Source organism: Cydia amplana, chromosome 27 (genome assembly GCF_948474715.1).
Source record: "Cydia amplana chromosome 27, ilCydAmpl1.1, whole genome shotgun sequence".
Lineage (NCBI taxonomy): Eukaryota > Metazoa > Arthropoda > Insecta > Lepidoptera > Tortricidae > Cydia > Cydia amplana.
The window spans coordinates 4,915,349-4,941,328 of record NC_086095.1 but is presented as its reverse complement, the minus strand read 5'-3'; the positions used below and the strand labels follow the sequence as shown (position 1 = coordinate 4,941,328).

At 39.9% G+C, this 25,980-nt stretch overlaps 1 protein-coding gene and 1 non-coding gene across 2 annotated transcripts; both read right to left on the bottom strand.

Moving 5' to 3' along the window:
- Positions 1-1,522: 1,522 nt before the first annotated feature.
- LOC134660511 (transmembrane protein 145-like) lies at positions 1,523-15,447 on the bottom strand. Its single transcript, XM_063516283.1, has 16 exons — positions 15,365-15,447; positions 14,193-14,342; positions 12,968-13,104; positions 11,868-12,177; positions 11,176-11,364; positions 9,228-9,312; positions 8,145-8,284; positions 7,718-7,799; positions 6,913-7,085; positions 6,330-6,461; positions 5,094-5,181; positions 4,522-4,595; positions 4,042-4,116; positions 3,223-3,314; positions 2,427-2,860; positions 1,523-1,686 (listed from the first exon to the last, which is right to left on the bottom strand). Exons 1-16 carry the CDS (start codon positions 15,428-15,430, stop codon positions 1,523-1,525), a joined length of 2,391 nt encoding a protein of 796 aa, XP_063372353.1. The 5' UTR covers positions 15,431-15,447.
- Positions 12,424-12,496, bottom strand: Trnat-agu (transfer RNA threonine (anticodon AGU)). The gene has a single exon. It is a non-coding gene; the product is annotated as a tRNA-Thr (tRNA).
- Positions 15,448-25,980: the final 10,533 nt, after the last annotated feature.

The following is a 25,980-nucleotide window of genomic DNA, read 5'->3' as shown; positions in this document are numbered from 1 at the left end:
GCCAAAAATACGGGGGTGCGGGGGACGAGGTGAGCGAATCCCGTGCCGTGATTGGTCCGTTCAAAGACACGGACCAATCACGGCACGGGATTGACTCGAAGATGGAGTAAAACTACCGTATAAGTGGCAGAGGGGGTAGCGTTACTATGCTCAGTCTAGAGGATGTCTTGTCTGTGCGTTTACCTTACCTTTGCCTTTACAAAAGAGTTTTGCAAAGAAGGAAAGACTGGTGCCATTAGTTAACTTAATTACTTATCAATTAACTTATTAATTGAGTCCGTCTATAACTTAACACTGAACTGCAATTTTTAACAAAAACTGCCCTGCTATGTGTGTGGAAATATTTAATAAGTTGCCACCTGACATTAAATGCTTGCCAATTAATAAATTTAAGAAAACCCTACATGAATGGCTATTAAATAAAATATTTCTAGAAGTTTGACGTTTAACACTTGCACTGCTTGTGCTATCAAAATCGTGGCATACCTTATCTTGGTTTAACATAACATCGTATTTTCTCGGAAACGTTTTTATTTGTCATGCTACTTCAGTCAACCTTAGTACTGTACTGAGACACTGAGACTGACTGAAATAGATTCCGTGAAAATGCGATACCTAGTAAAACATTATGCGTACCTGTATTTGCAAATCCCGTCAATGCCTAATATCAATCAGAAAAAAATATCACGTGTCATAGAAAATATATTTTTTAATAATAATAGGGAACTGACGACCAAGGTATTTAGGTTAGGGTAGGTAAATCGTCAATTACTGGCCACCGGTTAATAAACTAGCCACCTTATACTAAAAATGAATTCTATTCACCTATAAACAGAATTCATTTTAGTGTAAGGTTTCAATAACTAGCCGCCCTTCAATAACTAGCCACCATAACCATAGCATAGCCTTAAATAGCTAGCATTAGGTGGGTGGATCAACTATTTCTTGTTATTCTGTCCGGTCAGCCAAGAGACAATAGACTTCTTCTGACACGCTTGGTAGACGACCCTCAATGGAAAGAGTTCATAAGTATCACAAAACGTGTTTGGTGAATTTAAATGCCTAAAACTCAGGTTTTAAAGAGTGACCCAGGAGAAGGTATCCATGGCAACGAGTGACAAGAAAAAGTTGATTCACTCAGGTATTAATCACACACGTTAAGATAAGATAAAGATAAAAGATAGTTTATTCAAGTAGGCATAATTACAATGCGCTTATGCACGTCAAATAAAGCTAGGTAGACCGGCTCCAACCCTACACCTCTGCCCCGAGAAGATTTAAATCCCCCCTCAATTGGAGGAGGGCATCCCAATATGGGACCGGCAACAAACTCGGCGGGACACATCTTTAAAAAAAAAATTCAAAATGAATCCCTCCAACTCTTAGCGTACCCCCAGTTACGGCGCATTCTCGGTCCTGCTGGCGTTGAACAGTTGCAACGTGCTGGGAGGCGGGTAACTCTGCTCCCGACCCTCGTGGATGATGCCCCCCCTCCCCACGTTCCCCCCCCCCCCTCCCTACGTTACCCCCCACTCTCCTGCTTGGCGTTGAAGAGTTGCAACGTGCTGGGAGGCGGGTAACTCTGCTCCCGACCCTCGTGGATGGTGGAAATGGCTCCAGAACTCTGGTGAAGACCGTTGCGGACCGGGGGGACTTTCTTACCGTTGGCTATTGGTTCTGGAGGATCTGGAAATAGAAAAGTCGGTCTTTAAGGTGACGTTGGTTTTTACGTACTGGCAGCAGCAATAGTTGCTAAACTTTATTGTTAAGAGAATAAGAGCGCGTCAAGGAAATTTTGAACACCTCGCCCGCTTAGCTACTTCTGCTGCTGACTGTACCTACCACTTTTTAGATCACAATTAGGAAGAATTCGCACGTTTCTAGCAAGCTCCGGTAGCTCAGTTGTTAAGAGCAATTTGACCGGTCTTCCAAAAGAACGGAAGTACGTAACGGTGAATTTTCCATTTTTCTTTCAATTTAAAATTTTTAAGTATCGCTTGCGTATGTATAGTCTGACAAAAAAGAGTAGAAATTAAAAAGTGGCAACACTGTAGTGTCGTCCCGTTTTTCTTAGATTGATTTGAAAGGGACGACACTATAGTTCGTTTTTTTTAGCATTAGAAAGAACTTGAAAGAAGGTAAGCGATCTTGACATGTCTTTTAATTGAAAAACGCTTTTTAAAAATCAGTAACTATTACTTATGAAAGCAGAAGAATATAAATGATCGTATTAGATTCATAATTGTTACATATTTGCCGTAACTTATTTTTAAAATTTGTTTTTCCAAAAGACACATCAAGATTGTTTACCTTATTTCTGATGCTAAAAAAAACGAACTATACAGTATTGCCACTTTTTAATTTCTACTCTTTTTTGCCAGACTGTATCTGCTTAATTAAAAATGGTTAAATATTTTCATGCTTACCTTCTTCACTATTTTTTTTCTTATGCATAGCAATAACGCTAGGCCCCTTAGCAAGCGACCACGACGGCACCGGCACGTCATCCCTCTTCAAAGGTTCCAATATATTCCTTCTCGACCTCATCACACTTGGCATCTCACTACCATTACCCGTCTCATGCGGCATCTTTGGTAGTTTTTCCACACTATCCTGTGGCAACACTGGATTTGGTAGATTTTTTTCGACTGGCAACTCTAGTTTTGACATTTGGTTCTCGACTGTAAATATTTCGGGTTTTATGTCGTCTGATGTGTTGGTGTCGGTGCTGTCTTGCTGGACTAGCTGGTTTTTGGGGGAGAGGGAGTGGATGCGTTTGATGCCGTTTAGGGGGGTGTCCAGAGGGGGGGCGGTGGCCATGTATTGGTTGTACATGTTGCCTATCAGCTCTTCTGTGCGTCTGAAATAAAAAATGGGGATGGTACTATTATGATTTATGAATAAAGTAGAATTTTCGAGTAGGCAATTTAAATAAAAACATATTTTAATTTTTAACAAGCAGAAACGCCTGCGACCGATGCTATTAAGCTTCGTATAAATTTAAAAGTGGAATAATTACTGTCTTGGGCGAGACCTGAAGTCACGGCCTCTGGATCGATACTCCAGCGCTCTGCCATCTGAGCCACCAAGACCTCATCAATAGACAGCAAATCTTTCCACCATATTATGATGGGTCTGGATGGGTGTTTTTTTTGTATGGGTTAAGACAGTAATTTTTCCACTTTTAATTTTATTCGAAGCTTAAAAACATATACTACTTACCTTGTGAGGGGTATGATGACGGTCTGAGCAGTTCCGTTGCTCGGATGGTACGCGTTGTGTCCGAACCCGTCTAGACCGGTACTTCCGGTCACCTGTAAAAAGAATGACCTTTCGAGACATTTTACTTTGATCTTTATTCTTTCACTGATATGTGTCAATTTGTTAAATGTCAAAAAGTAACGTCATCTACTTGAGACTAGGCCAAAGGTATGGTGCAATCTTTTCGAGCGATGGCGCCATACCTTTGGCCACAGAATAAATAATAGTACTAGGTACAGAAGACTCACTCTCTAACAAAACGCGTCTGTTACGATCAGCACAGATACGGCCGCTAGGTGGTGACAGCGCCACGCGCGGCTTATGACTTTCCCCAAAATTGGTGTGGAACGAATGTACTTTTAGCTAACTGTTGCAAAGCGACGAAATCCAGAACGAAATCGCGGAGCTAGATGGCGTTAATTTTTGACATTTAACAAATTGACACATATCTGTGAAATAATAAGGATCAAAGTCAAATGGCGTTCTAACAGTTTTAATCTTCTCTCGAAAGATGGCAGTAAATGTACTGTGACTACATAATTTACCATGACAGTAACTCTCTATACACTCTCTTTAGTGTAAGGCCTGAGTGGACGCTCATGTTGTGCGTGCGGCGGGGCGGGGCGTGCGGCGTGCATGTTCAACAAATGCGCACGTATAGGAGCGGCCTTAGTGCACGCTGCTCACATCACGCGCGAGCCCACAGCCACGCTGCACGCGTCGCCGAGCGAGCGTCCACTCACGCCTTACACATATTTGTCTAAAGAGAGATATACGAACCTCCATAACTCCAATTTGCGTGGTTCGCACGTGGTACGGAAAATTCTTGTTGGCGAATACTGGCAGTGTCAGCAACTGAAATAGTTTTCAATAAAAATCTGGTAAACGCAAAAATCTCAACGCAGATGAGTCTTTGGTTACACTGTCCTCAGCTAGAGTTAAAAACTAAATACATGTAATGAATTAATTGTTTTAACTGAATTTACAATAATATCTATTACGTATAGGTTACCTATAATAAACTATAGGTACGTGACAGGTTGCATTTAGAAAACGTTTCACTTTGTATCCCTCGTGTTACGGGTAGAGTGACAACTTCAAAAAGTAACACAGTTCTATGGTTTGAAATAAATGCTAGATTTTGAAAAAAAAAGCAGTGTTATTTTGGGGAAAACGCGACAACTTATAAAAGTGTGTGGGGTTAGAGGCCACTCCACCATGGCTGTACTTTCCCTTACCTTACTAGAAAAAAAAACTTACCAAAAACATGACGTGTCCGTTAAAGGAGATGAGAAGAAGGACGGCAGTAACTACGCTCTCCCTCACCCATTTGTCTGCAAATCACAAATAATTTACTTAATTAAATACCTAGTAATTCAGTATAGGAGACAAGCCAAAAAATGGAGCTAAACAAGTTCTTAAAGGGTCAGCAATGCGCAAGTGACACTCGAAGGGTGGGGGGGGGGGGGATACAGGAGTCTATAAAGCTTTTATTCTAGCGACGGCGCCTCAAACATATTGACGAAGTTTAGTCTTCACCCTACCAATGTAAGCACAGTAACTGGTTACCATCAGTTAGGCGTAGCGTAGGTACATACATACATATAATCACGCCTATTTCCCGGTGTGGTAGGCAGAGACCACGGATTTCCACTTGCTACGATCCTGACATACCTCTTTCGCTTCCGTTACTTTCATAACATTCCTCATACACGCTCGCCGGTTTAGGGTGCTCTTGACCTGGCCTTTCTTCAGGATTTCCCCGATTTGATCAGAGGAAGGCGTAGGTATGCTTGTAGTAAGAGTATATTAGTTAGATATAAAATAAATACCAATGTAAGCGTTGGCAGTAAGGATAAAAAGCGGGCCCGCGTAGAACCAGAGGGTGCCGCAGATGAAGAATGGACAGTAGAACATGTTCTGTAAAAAGGAGAAAGAGCCTTAAGGTTTTCAAAAAAATGTTGGTAATTTCTGGTCTTGTCTCAATCTGTGCAAAAAATGTTGGTAACCCCTGGTCTAGCCTCAAGCTTCGCAAAAAAATGTTAGTAACCCCTGGTCCAGCCTCAAGCTTTGCAAGAAAAATGTTGGTAGCCCCTGGTCCAGCCTAAAGCTTTGCAAGAAAAATGTTGGTAGCCCCTGGTCCAGCCTAAAGCTTTGCAAGAAAAATGTTGGTAGCCCCTGGTCCAGCCTCAAGCTTTGCAAGAAAAATGTTGGTTGGCCCTGGTCCAGCCTCAAGCTTTGCAAGAAAAATGTTGGTAGCCCCTGGTCCAGCCTAAAGCTTTGCAAGAAAAATGTTGGTAGCCCCTGGTCCAGCCTCAAGCTTTGCAAGAAAAATGTTGGTAGCCCCTGGTCCAGCCTAAAGCTTTGCAAGAAAAATGTTGGTAGCCCCTGGTCCAGCCTCAAGCTTTGCAAGAAAAATGTTGGTAGGCCTTGGTTCAGCCTCAAGCTTTGCAAGAAAAATGTTGGTAGGCCTTGGTCCAGCCTCAAGCTTTGCAAGAAAAATGTTGGTAGGCCCTGGTCCAGCCTCAAGCTTTGCAAGAAAAATGTTGGTAGCCCCTGGTCCAGCCTCAAGATTTACAAGAAAAATGTTGGTAGCCCCTGGTCCAGCCTAAAGCTTTGCAAGAAAAATGTTGGTAGGCCCTGGTCCAGCCTCAAGCTTTGCAAGAAAAATGTTGGTAGGCCCTGGTCCAGCCTCAAGCTTTGCAAGAAAAATGTTGGTAGCCCCTGTTTTAGAGTGTCTTAATATGCCCAAAAACGTGATTAAATTGGGGCATCATCTATGAAAAGGGATGGCGCTTACGCCGCACAGCGTCGCGCGGCATTGTATTACTGAATCGCGATTAGAAAGGGATTGAGATAGCTGTCAATCCATACACTTACGTCAAAATCAATATGGATTGACAGCTATCTCAATCCCTTTCTAATCGCGATTCAGTAATATTTATATCGGAGCATCCTTAATAATGGCGTAACCGCTATTGACAATAAGGTCCCTTTTCATCGATAACGTTACAATTATTCTGTCTATGGCTATGCTATAACGACTGACAAGATGCAGTGTAGCGTACCTTCTCAGGGTACTTTCTAACGGTGAAGAAGACAGAATAGGCGAAGACACATGAAGCTGCGACTCGTAGTACAATGAGCCCGTACCCGGCGGGACTCTCGTAAAGATACAGAACTTCGCCCGGATCAAATGCCTGAAACATAAATGCAATTAGGCTAAAAACTTAAAAAATATTCTGGTTCCAACGGACACCAAAAGTTACAGAAGACCGTAGTCGGGTGAATCAACTTTTTCTTGCCACTCGTTTCCATGATTACGTTCTCCTGGGTCACTTTTTAAAACCTGATTTTTAGGCATTTAAATTCACCAAACACGCTTTTTTGTGATACTTATAAACCCTTTCCATAGAGGGTCGTCTATCAAGCGTGTCAGAAGAAGGTGGTGTACAATGTCTGCTAACAAACTATGCTACTATTGTCTCTTGGCTAACCGGACCGAATAACAACAAGAAATAGTTGGTCCACCCAGTCCATTGGTACCTACCTATCATAGGATTTGGCATACCCATAGATTAGTATATGTTATTACGGCATACCTACGAATATGACATACTTAATTTTTTTTTAAATTTACCTATCGCCTACCTTAGCCTGATAGATGAAGAGTGCAATATACGCCAGTACATAGCAACACATGAAGACAGTAAGTCTGACTGTGAAGCCAGCCTTAAGCCTTCCACGCGTCACGGTGTAACCCTTGCCTAATAACACCAACAGAAGTAAGAATGTCGTTTCTGATATGCCGCAGAGGAATTGACCTGGAACAGACCATTTACAATATGTGACATTCAACAACCATAGGTACAGTCAGCAGCAGAAGTTGCTAAGCAGGCGAGGTGTTCACAATGATCTTGACGCGACTTTATTATTAAGAGTAAGGTCAAGGTAATTTTGAACACCTCGCCCGCTTAGCAACTTCTGCTGCTGACTGTACATATAACATTTCCCGATAAGTAAACGATTAATTTTAAGATTTGTTGTAAGTACTAACAATTATGGATCAATTATGGATTCGATAAATAAGTAATTGAATTGAAACGTAAAGTTTACGCAAGAAGTGCGTATACTCTTAGACTTAGTAGCAGGGTGCTTAGCCAATTAACGTGCTAATCGTTTGCGCTCCATAGAGATCAAAACGCAACGGTCTAACACACTAATATGGAAGAGTGATATAAGAGAGAGATAACTACACGTTGGCTAGGCACCTTGGAGATAAGTCCATTCAAAGTTGTAGTCTTAAACAGTCTTAACTATGTAAAATTGTGTTAACTTTTCGTCACAGGCGCGTTTTCCGGACGGGCCGTGAGCGTCTTATATGTAAAAGCGACGCGCCCCGCTCACGCCCCGCCCGAAAAACGCACCTGTGTGACGAAACCTTTAGTTAACTTACCAACAACTCTGGCCCCGTCACCGCCAAATCCGTGGGTAGCGTAGCGAATGTAGGCTAAGGTCTGTATGATCACGCCTGTTTGCTGAAAATAGATATAAAACAATACACTCTTTTTGTTTGGGCAGTCGTGTAAAAAGGTTTCAAATTTCGTAGCACTTAGAATAGGAAAGCTAACTCTGCACAGACTGCAGTGACAGAGTATGCCAGTGCCACTATAAATGTCTAATTCCTGTTAACAATGCCGCTTTCACACCTCGTCACTAGAAAGACCAGAATTAGCTTAGACTGACTTCCCGGGCACTCGTAAATTGGTTAAGAGAGATATATGTTTCTTGACAATCGTGAAAGCTTCATGAACGTCAGCTGCCGCTCCGTTGGTGACTCACTGAAAAAAAGACACTGACCAGAAGCGAAAGAGACAGCATACCTGAGCACTCACTGACATAAGGAACAACTTGTACGTGGAGTGAAGTAGATGGCGCGATTTCAGCTCTATGCTGCACAGCACAACTGCCACCATCACGATGAAGTAGGCGAAGGTATATGCCAAAAGGACCGGCAGGACATCTGGAAGGACAAACATAGTTGAATTTAAACTGAAATAGATGTCATATATTAAAGGAAAAGTGACGAAGCCCTCCAGTGGTGAAGGTCGGATTCGAACCGGCGTCTTTAGCAATCCGGGCTAATGCCTTGAACCCCTCGGCCACCCCGCCACGGTGGAACCCGTGCCAATTTCTCGACTATATCAGGCGTGTCTCACTCCGCGATTTCGTCGCTTTGCTACAGGTAGCTAAAAGTATATCCGTTCCACACCAATTTTGGGGAAAGCCATAAGCCGCGCGTGGCGCTGTCGCCACCTAGCGGCCATATCTGTCCTGATCGTAACAGACGCGTTTTGTTAGAGAGTGAGTCTTCTGTACTTACTTAGTACTATTATTTATTCTGTGACTATATGCCATCTTAATAAGACTAGGCGTCTTTGGCGTAGTTTATAATTTATATAGAGTAGTGTGACTACTTAAAAATAACACAAATCAAAATATTTAATAAAATAATTTGAATTGTTCCCAAGGTTGTGTATAGGTAAATTTACTTAAAAAATCACGAGTACCTACATTTAGGAATCAAAAAAATGTTGTCTTCATATGTGTAGGAACCCCGCGTTGCGGAGCTTCGTCGACTCAGGAAAAGAAACAACGGTTTTCACGTTTTACCATATGCCTAGGAATTTCATGATCTGGCAAATACATTTACATATACATTTTTCCATTTTGAACCTTAGGTACAGTCGGCCAAAAATGTGGTCTACCACCCTACGGTTGAGGTTCGTTTGAACGTCATGAGACAACAAGGTCGATTTCCCCTTGCAATAATATTATGTCAGTGACAATTGTCAACCTTAGCGATCCTTAGATCTCGCAGAAACTTTTGTCAAAACTGGTAGACCACTTTCTTGGCCCACTGTACCTATGCCTTTAATATGAGCGAAAACCAAGGTTTAACTTACAGAACTCATCAGCAGAGAACTGCTCATGCCAGAAGTCCCCATCTGGTCCGTTGGTCATGAGGAACTTGTATCTGATGTCCAACCCCTAAAACGAGGTCAAAATAATTACAATTTCTCTTAAGTTTAACCAGAAATCAGTGTAATCATTAAACGTTCGTTAGGACGCCCTGGGCAAAATTTCCTTTCACAGGTTTTGACCCTCACCTGTTAAGACACGTAGAGTTAGACCAAGAAAAGTCTGCAACGATTTAGACAGCATACGCAGTGCAAGTGTTATTTATACGTCATAATTTCATAGAAGTTTGACATTTAAAATAACACTTGCACTGCGTGTGCTATCAGAATCGTTGCAAACTTTTGTTGGTCTAACTTAGACCATCGCTTGTGTCCGAGCTGCCTCATCTTTCCCCCGCAGCGGAATCATGTACCGCTTCAGCATTCGCAGCCGATTTTTTTTTTGTGACTTGATAAATAGACGAGTCTTTGGTTTAACGCCTGATTAAAGTGGAGTCCGGACGAGACAATTTTTCGCCAATCTGATGAAATCGTCCGATGGAATCAGACCGTGCGGACGCAAACGCCAATTAGATTCCCCGATCAAATCAGTAGGTGCGGACACAAAAACCGGCCAAGTGCGAGTTGGACTCGCGCACGGAGGGTTCCGCACCATCAACAAAAAATAGAGCAAAACAAGCAAAAAAACGGTCACCCATCCAAGTACTGACCCGCCCGACGTTGCTTAACTCCGGTCAAAAATCACGTTTGTTGTATGGGAGCCTCACTTAAATCTTCATTTTATTCCGTTTTTAGTATTTGTTGTTATAGCGGCAACAGAAATACATCATCTGTGAAATTTTCAACTGTCTAGCTATCACGGTTCGTGAGATACAGCCTGGTGACAGACGGATGGACAGCGGAGTCTTAGATTGGCGCCAATTATTTTCCTGATCAAATCGGTCGATTTGCCCAGCTCGTCTGGACTCTACTTAAGGGTCGGTTGCACCAAACTGTTTGTCATCGTTAAAGATTTCGCTAAATTTTATTGTATGGAAAGTCTCATAGTAAACCGCTGCGGCGCGCCGGCTGACGTTGATCAGTCTGTCAAGTGCAGATGGTGCAACTGGCACTGTATTACAAATGGAACTGTACCTTACCCTTACCCTGTGTCACAACACCAGCGCTCCCTAGCAGAGCGGAATCGTCTAGAGTTGTGGCAGGAGAACAGAAAACGTTCCACGGAGCCTTGTCGTGTCTGGTTATGTACGGAGTTGAGGCTGCAGTAACCTTCTAAATCTTAAGTTGACCTAGATTTATTATCTCAAATATGACTGTTAGGTAATAAATACCTTCGGACTGTCGCAGTTGCTGATCGCGATGAACCACCAGCACTCCCTAGCGGAGCGGAACCCTCTAGAGTTGTGGCAGGAGACCAGCAGACGCTCCACGGAGCCCTGGCCAGGCTGGTTGGGTACGGAGTTGAGGCTGCAGTGACCTTCTAAATCTTAAGTTGACCTAGATTTATTATCTCAAATATGACTGTTAGGTAATAAATACCTTCGGACTGTCGCAGTTGCTGATCGCGATGAACCACCAGCGCTCCCTAGCGGAGCGGAACCGTCTAGAGTTGTGGCAGGAGACCAGCAGACGCTCCACGGAGCCCTGGCCAGGCTGGTTGGGTACGGAGTTGAGGCTGCAGTGACCTTCTAAATCTTAAGTTGACCTAGATTTGGTAACACAAATATGACTGTTAGGTAATAAATACCTTTGGGCTATCGCAGTTGCTGATCGCGATGAACCACCAGCGCTCCCTAGCGGAGCGGAACCGTCTAGAGTTGTGGCAGGAGACCAGCAGACGCTCCACGGAGTCCTGGCCAGGCTGGTTGGGTACGGAGTTGAGGCTGCAGAAACCTTCTAAATCTTAAGTTGACCTAGATTTTGTAATAAATACCTTTGGGCTATCGCAGTTGCTGATCGCGATGAACCACCAGCGCTCCCTAGCGGAGCGGAATCGTCTAGAGTTGTGGCAGGAGACCAGCAGACGCTCCACGGAGCCCTGGCCAGGCTGGTTGGATACGGAGTTGAGTCGGCGGCGGCGGTAGCGTTCGAGAAGCTCGGAGGTTGAACGCTTGATTTTGTGCTGGAAAATTTAACGTTCAGGTATGTTTTCGAGTCATACATTTAAAGTCCAACAATGAAAAGTAGAAAAAACATATTCAAAAAATTTCTTTAAAAAAAAAGTAAAACCGACTTAAAAAGGACATAATAAAATATTATCCCGTTTTATATGCGCTAGCAACTGAAACGTTTGAAGTCGGTGCGGACTCCTCCTGTTTTCGAAGTCTGTTGAAAAGGGCTTTTTATTCCCTCCTAGGAGGTATCAAAGTGCCACTTTCCTTCCCTACTAGGAGGGATCAAAGTGCCACTTTTCTGTTCTAGGACCCTTTTTTTTATTGTACCTACTTATATGAAAAGCAGTATGGTGTCACATGGTAGCAAAATAATTTCCACCTTGGGCGATAACACTTTCTACGCGCGGGATTTCATTTTAGAATCCTTCGCTTCGTTCAGGATTCAATGTACCTCGCCGTAAATATGTCATTTCGCTCCCTTGTGACACAATACACAATTTACTATTCTTACCTTACTATTATCATTATCAAACATCATTTCCACATCATTTAACTTTTCCATCTTCGTATCATTTTCACCCCCAATACTTTCCCACAATTCATCTTCGGCCACCGTAGTAGTAGAAAATTCATCCGTAGGTACTACTTCAAACCACGTGGTAGAATTGGTAGAAATGGTAGAATTATCGGAGACGGTAGTGGACGCCATGGTAGGTCTGAGGAACTGGTTGTAGTAGGTCGGGTCTGAAGGCTCGCTGGTTGTGTTTGTTGTGTTTCTGGGTCTTGCTGTAGTTTTGGTGGGTTTGGGGGTGGTTGATGAGCTGGAAATAGATTTGAAGTATTATAGTAACCGCGACTGTAGTCAATGACTTAATAATAACTTAGTGAAGTATTCTACTTTTATGGTATAGTCAAAGCGAATTTGAAACAGGCGGATTGTCAAAGTAAATTAAGCATTTATTTTATTTTTATTTAGAAATTTAAATCAGGCAACAAGGCCCATATTACAAATACCTTACAGACATATGTATTAAGCTTCGAAATAAATTAAAAGTGGAAAAATTCACTGTCTTGGGTGGGACTTGAACCCACGACCACTGGATCACTAGTACAGTGCTCTTCCATCTGAGCTACCAAGACCGTACCCAATTCAGCGAATATTTCCACCATATATGAGCCCTAGGGAGGCTCATAGTGACATCTACCGTAAGAGTACTACACTTCTTAAACGGCTACCAGAGTTCCAAATCATATTGGAAATTCACCAGTAATGATGCGCTATCCCATACTAAATTAATTTATTATTTCGAAGCTTAATAGCATCGTTCGCAGACGTTTCTACTTAATACAGAATTAAGACATATGTATTTTATAAACTTAAAACTATGTAGCCACAGTAAATTTACTGCCATCGTTTGACGGAAGATTAAAACTGTTAGAACGCCATTTGAGTTTGATCCTTATTCTTTCACTGATATGTGTCAATTTGTTAAATGTCAAAAATTAACGCCATCTTCTCGAGACTAGGCCATAGGTATGGTGTCAATCTTTTCGAGCGATGGCGCCATACTTTTGGCCTACTGTCGAGTAGATGGCGTTAACTTTGCTTACCTTTTCTCTGCCGGTAGCTCCTTACTCTCCTTAGTGACGATGCAACCAGAATACTCGGTGTCCGGGAACCAATGGGACAGCTTGATTATCTGATTCTGTCCCGCTTTGTTTAACACTGCCTCTCGCTCTTTGCAGGTCTACGATCATATTAGGTATAAGTAGCGTATTGATGGTAGATTGTGTTCTAGCCCTCGTATTTCTGGTACAGTCAGCATCAAAAAGTGACAAACAAAGTAAACAAATGCACTGCAACACAGTACCTTACTTACAGGGCGGACACGCCATACATCAAAAATCATTTGCGTTTATATGTGTGCGCGGCACGTCTGTACACGTGTCATTGTGTATGTGTGTGTAAGTCGCTTTACTGAGAGTACGCCAGAAGTCCGCCAGATTCATGTCACGGGGCGAGCACGGGGGGAGGTAATGCGAGTTGGGGCGGGGCGGTGCGTGGCCGTTCTGTATGATAATACTATTACTTATTCTGTGCCATAGAGGACGTACACGGCCTGTAGGGGGCAGCATCTATAATCGCATTTCACTATGGGTTCCCGACTCAACTATAATGAATTCATTATGAAACACTTAAGTGAACTATAATGAATTTGACCAATCACGTCTCGCCGCGGCCAAGAGGCCAAAACCAACGATATCATAGAGCCGCATTTTCAGTAGGTGCCTATATGACAGTAGGGTATTTGACTGTATTTAAAAATATTTTGACCATGCATGAAATACAGCAACAGAAGATTAATAGAGAAACGTAGACAGCAGTTATTTTTAGACACAATTTCTATTATTATTTATTTGTTATGAAAGTAACGGAAGCGAAAGAGGTAGGTATGTCAGGATCGTAGCAAATGGAAATCCGTGGTCTCTGCACTTCCCCACTTCCTCTTCCCCTCTTCGTGGTCTTTCCCTCCGGGAAATAGGCGTGATTATATGTATATGTGTATGTGTACAATTTCTATTTTAAAACTTATACAAAACCCTAAAAAGTAGGTAATTTGATTGTGATGTCACATGCTAATGCTTCGGTAGACTAAAATGACATTTCATGTTATGAAATGTTATTTTATGTAATTTATGTTCATATTATGAAATGTCATTTTAGTCTACCGAATAAAAAAATAGACGTTTCATATAAATTCCATAGTAGCAAAATCGTTTTGACAGTTCGAAAAAAGACACTGATTTGACTAGTAATCAAATACCCTATTCTTACCTTAGAACTATGGTACACCGACGGCCACTGGCTATCATCATCATAATACAGCAGTAGATTTGGCGTGCCCATGTCCTTGTCATACTCGATCAGGTATTCGAACTGACCCTCCAGTGACAGGAAGCAGAAACGAGCGAGGAACGCCCAGTTCTGAAAGTTTTAAAAGTATGTAGGCAATTTTATTATATGACCTACTAAAAAAGAGACGCTTTGCACATACAGAGTGCTTCCTGTAACAGGAGCAATAAATTAAACTGTAGGCTGTACTCCTCAAACTGACCAACATTTGTTCAGCAACTTTTGGAAATAACTCAGGTTTTTTTTTTTTTTTTTTTTTTTCACTGTGGAATATATATAGTTTATTCAGAGACCATACTTTTATATCCGCAACGCAGGCTTCGTCAGGTAAACACAAACTTACAATCAGCTACAGGCATCGACTCAGGTTTTGATTTTTATTACACTTTAAAGTTTATTCTAAGACGCAATGTATTGCAAATTTTGTTATGTTAAAAGCGTGACAAACAACGTCAAACTGATGTCAGCGTACATTGAAGGCAATATTTATTTTGTATGAAAAAGACGAAGTCTAAAGGATTCATAATTTTTAAAAGTTGCTGAACAAATGTTGGTCAGTTTGAGGAGTACAGCCTACAGTTTAATTTATTGCTCCTGTTACAGGAAGCACCCTGTATATTATCGTACAGTCGCCATCAGATATATCGAAGCGGCCGTGGTGCTCAGAAATATCTGGACTCGCACTCTAACGCCTTGATAATAAAGGCGTGTTCAGATATTTGTGAGCTCCTTGGCCGCTACGATGTATCTGAAGGCGACTGTACATTGACCCCCCTGATGACATCGCACTCGCATTATTATATTGTTTTCAAATGAGTTCTTAGCTACGTTTGATAGAAATCGATCCAGCAGATTGAAGAGTATATCAGCTCTTTTCCAAAATGAAAATGCTTTACATTTTTGGCATAAAATATTTTTTATGGCATGTGCCTGGTATTTTATGATTTCGTTCCCAGGCCGGACGACGCGATAGTCGGGATCGTGTACCTACTACAGCTTTTATATCACGAAATTGTTGTGGCCTGGCGCGGATGTCTTTTGGCTGGGTGGCAATGAATGTGTTAATTTAATAGTTATTAAACAAAGTTACGTACGTCTTTGGTGTCGATGCGTCCCTCAATCCACTTGGCCTGCACGGCCGCCAGAAGCGGCCATAGCATGCACGCTCGTAGAAACACCATCTCTATTTATACAAGAGGAAATATGTCGTGCTAGCCCAGCCAATTGATTACGAGTATTGTGGCCGTGCTATATAAGTATCTACGGTAACTGAAAAGGAAAATTTATGAATATGTCTATCAAACTAATTATATAAAAGCAATCAAATGAATATGTTTCTAAAATTAACTTTTCCGATCAATTGAAATGACAAGCAGTAATCAATAACATTTAGTGTAAGGCCTAAGTGGACGCTCATGTTGGGCGTGCAGCGGGGCGGGGCGTGCGGCGTGCATGTTAAACAAATGCGCATGTATAGGAGTGGCCTTAGTGCACGCTGCTCACATCACGCGTGAGCCCACAGCCACGCTGCACGCCCCGCCGAACGCTCCGCTCCGAGCGTCCACTCAGGCCTTACACGACTTACTTATATATACTCGTAAAATACTTATGTCGGATAACTCACTGATGCACCCAATTTAGATTGAATTAATGATTATCAACATTCATTGCATCACTTAATCTAATAGCTTCATAACATTCACGCAACAGAGTCCCTAAAACATTCGTCCCTATTCAAAAAGATACCTTATTCTGTAGTAATAAGATTTAATAAGATTTAATTGGCTACGTTTTTAAGTTTTTACTGGTAGGGATATTAAAAAGGCATAATAAACAAAACCATAGCAACATCGTATTGATTTATGTATTCCTGGTACGGAGATCCCGAAGGAATAAACTAGATTTACTATCTAGGTAATCAAATTTAGCCTTTACTGCTATAAAATTAAGTATTAATTTTGTCTGCCTTTATAAAGGCAGAGGGAATGTATTTCCCACCTGATTATGAACTTTATTTCAAAGTGTTAGGGTTCGATTTTGCATAAATGCAAACACCCTTAGGCCTTATAAAGGGCCTTTCAACACGACGAACCCTAAACGTTTCAAAGGCCAGCAACGCACACGTGGCCCTTCTGAAGTTACAAAAGGTACCTCTATAATATTTAGTTCATTTCAGTTTTAGTTCCCATAAAAATCTATTTCTGTGCTCAGCCTTTATAATATACTTACATATAGTCAAAAAGCGGACTGCGAATGACATATTTTTGGAGGGGAAGAGAGTATTAACCTACCTAAAGCTAAACGGTTAGGAATTTGCTTATTTAAACCACGCGTGCTATTTCCGAGGTAACCACCCTTTTTGAGTTTATATATTTTATTAGCTACGTTTATTCACGTGCATTAAAAAAAAGATTTCTTATACATTATACAAAATGAGGAATAAACAAAGTCACTAAATGGTTGAAGTTTTTAATCCTTTTGGATAATAAATGCTAATTTAGAACTAACAACTTTGCGAGATTTTTGTTTCGTGCAAATCTAATATTATTTTTCAGTTTTCGAGAAATAATTTATATTCTTAAGCCCTAGCTGATTTAATTAGCTATCTTATGGAATTCTTCTAAATTTTCTTATTCTAACTTCCAGAAATAGAGATTTTATTGGTTTTACTTTTTTTGGGAATAATTTAGTAGAAATAATTTAAACTCACCTCAGGCTATAAAACACTGGCACTCAATTTAATGAACTTTCACTATCGATGTAGTTTTGTTTTCAAATATCACTTGTTGTGGGTGTCGCGTTGCCATGGCAACGCATGTGATGCGTTCAGTTTTAGAAACTATTGAACAACGACATGGCTATTATTTAATATATATATATATATTATACTACTCTTTGTATTTAACCCTTTACCAGGCTGAGAATTCAAAAATGACAATCGAATGTTAGTCTTAGTGTAAGGCCTGAGTGGACGCTCGCTCGGCGACGCGTGCAGCGTGGCTGTGGGCTCACGCGTGATGTGAGCAGCGTGCACTAAGGCCGCTCCTATACGTGCGCATTTGTTTAACATGCACGCCGCACGCCCCGCCCCGCTGCACGCACAACAAGAGCGTCCACTCAGGCCTTACACTTACTAATCGAAAGAACACATGTTTGAAGTGCCGTATGTGGGAAATATTTCCCTTAGCCTGGTAAAGGTAAAGGGTTAATATTGTAACTCTGCCGTTGCTAGAGCAGGCAAGAAAAATATATGTTCGAACAAAGCATTCACAAAAAAATCGGACAAGTGGGAGTCGGACTCGCCCACCGAGGGTTCCGTGCTTTTGTTATAGCGGCAACAGAAATACATCATCTGTGAAAATTTCAACTGCCTAGATATCACGGTTCATGAGATACAGCCTGGTGACAGACAGACAGACGGACGGTCAGACGGACCGTTTGTACCCTTTGGGTACGGAACCCTAAAAAACGAAGATTAGAGCAGGGAAGACAAAGCTATGTTCGATCAAAGCATTCACAAAATAAAACAGCACTTCCATTTAATTTCATATATTTTTTTACAATAAAATAAATTTAACCAATATACGAGATACATTTTTACACTTAAGATATAATAGCGGTACAAATTTTGCTTAAAAACAAGTGTTTTCTAACGATACGATCAAAATTACTTCAAGCTAAGACTCCATCAAGTTATCCATATGAAAAACAAAAAGGCACAATTATTGTTAAAATCACCAGACCTTATTGATCGGTCAATATAGTCCAACCAACACTTATTCAAGTGTCTTAGCTTAAAACATTCGAACTAAATAAACACATTGAGGATATTTATATATAAAACATTAAATAAAACCATTAATCAGTACATTTATGAATTTTTTAGGAAAGCTTGTAAAAACATTTGGTCCACAAAATAATATAAAATTGCACCCCTTACTTAATACAGACTGAAATACTTAGGTACCGATTTTAAATTAACTTAGCGCAATAATATGAACGCTATTTTGATACAATCGGTGCCGGCACCATTTTTTATAAACAAGGGCTAGCAAAGACAAACTTATCATAATGTTTTATTTTATTATCAATCGTTCGTTTAGGATAAGAAAACACGTAGAAGTAGGGGCATTTCATATGAAGCGGACAGGAAAAAAAAAGTGAGGTTCCCGAATTTGTTTATATTTGGTTTAGTTCTTCTTCTAGTAGGTATAAAACCGGACGCCAAATATTTTTTATATATGACGTTTATTTTAAAAATTATGAGCTTTTCAAAAATTACCGTAATTGAAATTCCGATTTTTTTAAACTCGAATATCGAATAATTTAAATATATAACTTATTATTAAACCAAGCGTTTTGTATAGAATTTTTAATGATCTTTTCAGCGAAGAAATCAATTTTGAAAAATAAATAAAAAATAATGGTTAAAACCGGAAGTAAACTTTTCGAAACTATTTTTCGAAAACTTTGACCAGTTTTTTTTAAATTATTTTTATCTCAAAATATAGCCCTAAGTATGTACAAAATACACTAGAAGTTGCAGAATGGGATCTCCATTGGTTAAGACAATAGGTCAATAAATGTACATACATGTCGCCCTGAGTGCGACGTACCGTACTGGTATACATGTCGCAGGGAAATGATCAAAACAGAGATTTGAACAAATCTCTAAGGGATATGATCAAATCACGCAGGATGTTAAAATGGCGAATCCATATCATCGTTTCCCTAGAAAAATTCAGTCATTTGACGAAATAACTGACTCTGTTTAGTGAAAAGACAAAATCGGCCAATAAACGCGAAACGCTTTTTCATTTCACTAGATTTGTTTAGGAATTTGACAAAATCGCTAACCACGACAGTAAGTTGACGAAACGAACTTAAAAAGTCAACTGGTTTTATCATTTCGCTAAACAAGTTTAGTGAAATGAGAAAGTCTCAACTGGAAGATGGTATATGGTGATTTGATTAAATCTCTGAACGGCGGTTTAGTGAAATGACGAAAGCAAGTACAGAATACAACAGTTTACTCTACAGTTAAGCGATTTGATCAAAGCTCTGACTAGATTAAGTGAAAATTTTTGAAAATATCGGCTGAAAAAATGAAAGAGACTTCTCTGCACAAATTTAAAGAGTTGCTAATCAAATCAAGCGTGTTGATGGACGTCCCTAAGGTAGACAGAGGTTCATTAGATGGAAGTAATGTACCGGGGATTGTTTTAAATAGGTATTTAAAATTATCCGTACCAAATCGGTACATCTGTCGGCATCATAATTTCAAACATTTTCACTTAATCTAGTCATAGATTTGATCAAATCGCTTAACTGTAGAGTAAACTGTTGTATTCTGTACTTGCTTTCGTCATTTCACTAAACCGTTCAGAGATTTAATCAAATCACCATATACCATCTTCCAGTTGAGACTTTATCATTTCACTAAACCTGTTTAGCGAAATGATAAAACTAGTTGACTTTTTAAGTTCGTTTCGTCAACTTACTGTCGTGGTTAGGGATTTTGTCAAATTCCTAAACAAATCTAGTGAAATGAAAAAGCGTTTCGCGTTTATTGGCCGATTTTGTCTTTTCACTAAACAGAGTCAGTGATTTGGTCAAATGACTGAATTTTTCTAGGGAAATGATGATATGGATTCGCCATTTTAACATCCTGCGTGATTTGATCATATCCCTTAGAGATTTGTTCAAATCTCTGTTTTGATAATTTCCCTGCGACATACATACATATAGCAGCTGTTTTACTTATAAGAACATGTATTCAGTAAGACTGCTGGTAAATTCTAATCATAACATAATGAAATAAGAAAGTCAACAATTCTAACCAGTTTATTTCATAATTTTTATTATTTTACAATAAGAATTATAAGCTAAACAGCTGCTATATGTATGTATACCAGTACGGTACGTCGCACTCAGGGCGACATGTATGTACATTTATTGACCTATTGTCATAACTAATGGAGATCCCATTCTGCAACTTCTAGTGTATTTTGTACATACTTAGGGCTATATTTTGAGATAAAAAAAAATAAAAAAAAACTGGTCAAAGTTTTCGAAAAATGGTTTCGAAAAGTTTACTTCCGGTTTTAACCATTATTTTTTATTTATTTTTCAAAATTGATTTCTTCGCTGAAAAGATCATTAAAAATTCTATACAAAACGCTTGGTTTAATAATAAGTTATATATTTAAATTATTCGATATTCGAGTTTAAAAAAATCGGAATTTCAATTACGGTAATTTTTGAAAAGCTCATAATTTTTAAAATAAACGTCATATATAAAAAATATTTGGCGTCCGGTTTTATACCTACTAGAAGAAGAACTAAACCAAATATAAACAAATTCGGGAACCTCACTTTTTTTTTCCTGTCCGCTTCATATGAAATGCCCCAGTATGCATACGGTTCTAAAATCGGCATTTAATCCGGTAAAATTTTGTAGTAAATAATCCGTACTAAAGTGTCATTCTATGGAATTTGCTAAGTATGTAAACAAACCCCCATATTGAAATTATCTCTGAATGATGAATTTACTAGTGACTTTTGTTTACATAGCAAGTTCCATATAATGACAATTTAATATTATCAAAAACGAAAGTAACTCCGTCTCGTTTCTCTGTTTACCTTTAGACCGATTTAGATGAAATTTGGTATGGAGATATTTGGTATTTGTTGTGTACTTATGTTTTATGGAATTTTATTCTGAAATAAATTATTTGAATTGAATTGAATTGATATTTTCAGACCCTGCATAGGACCCCTCCAGTACCATCAGTCCATTTTCCCAATCTGTCTACTTTACCAAACGGTCTACTTTCTCGATCTGCCTAATTGCTTTTCTCAATCCGTCTAATTACCTATCGGTCCACTTTCCCGATCCGTCTAATTACCGATCGGTCCACTTTCTTCATTGGTCTACTTGACCAAATGGTCCGCTTTTCCGATCCCATGTAAAATGTTGCCAAGACGAAACCACAAGGCTCGGACTGTCAAAAAGTTATCAGATATCTTGTAGAGCCAAGCTTCTAACTCTACAAGCTCTAACATCACAAACTCTACACCTTAGTCAAAATACGTGGCTTGGCCGTTTTTTTTACTACAAAAACTATTGTATAATAAAAAATAATGAATAGATATCACCTTCCGCCCATGTGACGGTAGCGAAACGGCCAAGCCACATATGTTGACTAAGGTGTAGAGTTTGTCATGTTAGGGCTTGCAGAGTTAAGCTTGGCTCTACAAGATATCTGATAACTTTTTGACAGTCCGGGCCTTGTGGTTTCGTCTTGGCAACATTTTACATGAAATGTTTTTCATGGGATATTGTTTACTGGAATGATCCCAGACATTTTGTTCGTTGTAGTCACAAAACGGTAATTTGCTGCAACGCAATCAGTTATATTTGATTAAATACTGTCAGAACAATGACGGTTTCTCACTCGCACCTGTTACAATACTGATCGGTCCTCTGTGGTTGACACATATTGACTTGGCATTATGCTGGCACTAAGCGTTTTTGGTATTCTGTGAAACTGGTGGCTTGTGTGTAAAAAAAATACATTTCGCGAATCGCCAAATGAAAGTTCGCGAAGTTGGTACTATGCTACGAAACGAGTGAACCAATGGCTAAAGTAGACAACGTGCTCAAGTAGACAGATCGGGAAAGTGGACCGTTTGGCAAAGTAGACAGACCGGGAAAGTGGACCGATGGTAAAGTGGACACATCGCGAAAGTGGACCGTTTGGTAAAGTACACAGATCGCGAAAATTGACCCTTTGGTAAAGTAGACAGATTGGGAAAGTGGACCGATGGTACTGGAGGGCATAGGACATACGATCATTTTTATCAATCACTAGCGACCCGCCCCGACTTCGCACGGGTTTACAAATTATACATAAACGTTCCTCTTGAATCACTCTGTTAAAAAAACCCGCATCAAAATCCGTTGCGTAGTTTTAAAGATCTAAGCATACAGACAGACAGATAGCGGGAAGCGACTTTGTTTTATACTATGTAGTGATGATCATGCAGTAAACGAAATTGCGAGCCGATGCTAGTAGGGTACAGTTCGTTTTTTTTAGCATTAGAAAAAAGGTAAACAATCCTGACGTGTTTTTTTTATTAAAATAAAATCACTTTTTAAAAATAAGTCACGACAATACGTAACAATTATGAATTATACACGATTTTTAGGGTTCCGTACCCAAAGGGTAAAAACGGGACCCTATTACTAAGACTCCGCTGTCCGTCCGTCCGTCCGTCCGTCTGTCACCAGGCTGTATCTCACGAACCGTGATAGCTAGACAGTTGAAATTTTCACAGATGATGTATTTCTGTTGCCGCTATAACAACAAATACTAAAAACAGAATAAAACAAAGATTTAAGTGGGGCTCCCATACAACAAACGTGATTTTTGACCGAAGTTAAGCAAAGTCGGGCGGGGTCAGTACTTGGATGGGTGACCGTTTTTTTGCTTGTTTTGCTCCATTTTTTGTTGATGGTGCGGAACCCTCCGTGCGCGAGTCCGACTCGCACTTGGCCGGTTTTTATTTACATTCTTTTGCTTTCGTAAGCAATAGTTACTGATTAAAAAAAAGTGTTTTTCAATTAAAAGACACCTCAAGATCGCGTACTCGCGTAGTCTTTTTCTAATGTTAAAAAAAACTAACTATAGGTATACCTACACCACACCTCATAAAGCTAAGTCTTGTAAATATGTAATTACCAACAATTTTATGGATATGTATTTCTGAAATAAAAAAATTAATTTAATTGAATACAGCGTACGCGTACGTTAAAACTCGTAATGCTTAATCCTACGGAATTCTTAGTAAATGCCTAAAAACGAACTTTTAGCACTTACAATCTAGAAAAATCTCTTCATATCACCCTAGCTAGCCTTCAGACTGGTGATCTGGCCATGCCACGACAAGTCAGTAAGGCTTGTCGAACCAAGACCAATATTTCTTGGATTTCGTAAAAAAAACGAGGCTAATAGTTACATATAATAATTATTATAATGAAATGTGTAAATAGTTATTTTCGATACAAGTGCGAAAAAGAGGAAATTCGAAACGAGTGGCGATAAATTAAAACACGACCGAAGGGAGTGTTTTAAATCGACACGAGTTGCGAATTACCTATTCGCACGTGTATCGAACAACGTTTTACAGTACATATGGCACTTTAAAGTTTCAACATACGCACGAAAAGTTCTATTTTACGCACTAGTGCGGAAAAGTAGCCCCATATGTACTGTAAAAGACAAAAAACAACACTACTCTTATGTGTTTAGAGCTGATTATCTATTGAGCACAGATCCTGAAAATACCAGGGTGTTTATCCGACCATCAATTTTCCGATCGACCGACGACCAAATTTCAATTCAAACTTATTTTTAACATTATAACACCAACAAAAATAGAATATAACGTTATCATATAAAATTATTATAATAATTGTTCAAGTATTAAACTAAAACCAATATATGTATTGAAGTTATAGAATGACTACATCAGTCGATATATATTTGATCTGTAATACCGTACCGCGTATAGCCACAGAAATACACAAAACACATTATTTTCCATCGTATTTTCACGGAAACGTACGGACGTGTCTCGCTATTTCAGTCAGTGTCGGTACAAAAAGTACTGAGGTTGACTGAAGTAGCATGACAAATACGAACGATTCCGAGAAAATACGATGGAAAACAATTATGCACTACATCTGTACACTTTTATTGATAATTGTGACGGTATCTATGAAAGGGACGTTATGGTCGATGGCGCTTACGCCATTATTAACGATGCTCCGATATAAATACAATGCCGCGCGACGCTGTGCGGCGTAAGCGCCATCGAGAATAAGGTCCCTTTTCATAGATAATGCCCCAATTATTATGTATTTGCAATATAGTAGGTTATGTGACTGCTACACATTGAAAACTCACTTCGTTCGTTTCATAAACCCACGATCGAGTTTTAATGCCTTTCATTATGTAGCAGTCACATAAACTACTATTATGCAAATGCCGTAATTTGCGGTTTTTGAACGCGTTACGCGTTATTGTGTTTATGATATGTGTAGACAAAGGTTTACAAATTGTCAGTAAACATTATTATTGAAGTGAAAACTTCTTTAGCGGCGCTGTGCACTTTTTGTGATGGGGAAAAAATGTTAAACTCGCGAGAGGTAAGATTAGAGACGTAAGACGGACACGTGACCGGATCGAAAAACTGTTACAATAATATGCCATTGAGTTTTTCTTTATTGATTTAAATGCCATCTAGTGAGTTTCCCTCTAACTGGTATTAACTCGAGTACTAACAGTGATGTGCTTAGGGGTTTTAAGTAATTCGACGAGATAACGCTAGAAATTATACATAGTGCTGCAGACATTTTGCACTAGTCATTGAGTTTTCACTTCTGCCGGCACTCCCGGAGTGCAACCCGTTGTTTTTTTTATTAAACACTGATGTTAAATCTGTGGTCTAACGTGATACGGTCAAGAAAATTGAAACATTTAATAACTTGACATTACAGTGTTTGCACACGACGCATAATTGCCATTAACACATTCATTGCCACCCAGCCAAACAAGACATCCGCGCCAGGCCACAACAATTTCTTCATATAAAGCTGTAGCACCACGATCCCGACTATCGGGTCGTCGGGCCTGGGAACGAAATCATACACTACCCGATAGTCGGGTTTTCGGCACTGAATGTGTTAAACGTGTGAGCTAGTAATTAGCAGGGTAAACTTCTAAACTTGCTTCAAGGTTATGGTGCGTGTTAATGCTGCAGATGTGATGGCTCTCTGCATAGATAGACATTAACTTAATCCACAGGTACCTAGTCTGTTTTTTTATTCCGTAGACTGAAATGACAGTTAATAGTATGAACATGAAATGTCATTTCATACTATTAACTGTCATTTCAGTCTACCGAATAAAAAAATAAGACTTTATATCCCCAAGAGATACGCGCAAGTCTCAACATTCGCAAGTTACTCCGTGTGCAATCACTTTATTATCACTGTTACAAAGTTCTCAGTGCACGTTTGAATTTACCCGTAAAGTGCAGGGGGGCGATTTAGACTGCGGGGTAATTTAAACTAATCGAAATATCTTCCATGTTTTACATTATTAACTAGAGTCACACACATAGACTAGGAATCCTCTAGACGGAGTTTAGAGCAATTATTTCATGAAACCGATGCTGCCAAAAATACTGGGGTGCGGGGGACGAGGTGAGCGAGTCCCGTGCCGTGATTGGTCCGTTCAAAGACACGGACCAATCACGGCACGGGATTCTGACACTTTGACTCGAAGATGGAGTAAAACTACCGTATATTTGTGGCAGAGGGGGTAGCGTTACTATGCTCAGTCTAGAGGGTGTCTTGTCTGTGGTCACACACAACACATCTTTTTCGCTAACTGGACATATATGACGCTCTAGTTAATAATGTAAAACATTGAAGATATTTAGATTAAGCTTAGAAAACATTTAAAGGTGGAAATATTACTGTCTTGGGTGAGACTTGAACTCACGGCCTCTGTATCGATACTCCAGCGCTCTGCCATCTGAGCTACCAAGACCTCATCCATAGCCAGCAAATCTTTCCACCATATTATGGGTCTGGGTATATTGATAGGTATATTTTGATTAGTTTAAATTACCCCGCAGT

Coding starts and splice junctions, on each gene's coding strand:
- LOC134660511 (XM_063516283.1), bottom strand. CDS start 15,430: ATGCTATGGCCGCTTCTGGCGGCCGTGCAGGCCAAGTGGATTGAGGGA. Junction 5,182..6,329: donor TTAGAAAGTACCCTGAGAAG/GTACGCTACACT, acceptor TCCTTTTTACAG/AACATGTTCTACTGTCCATT. Junction 1,687..2,426: donor GAAAAAAAATAGTGAAGAAG/GTAAGCATGAAA, acceptor TTCTATTTCCAG/ATCCTCCAGAACCAATAGCC.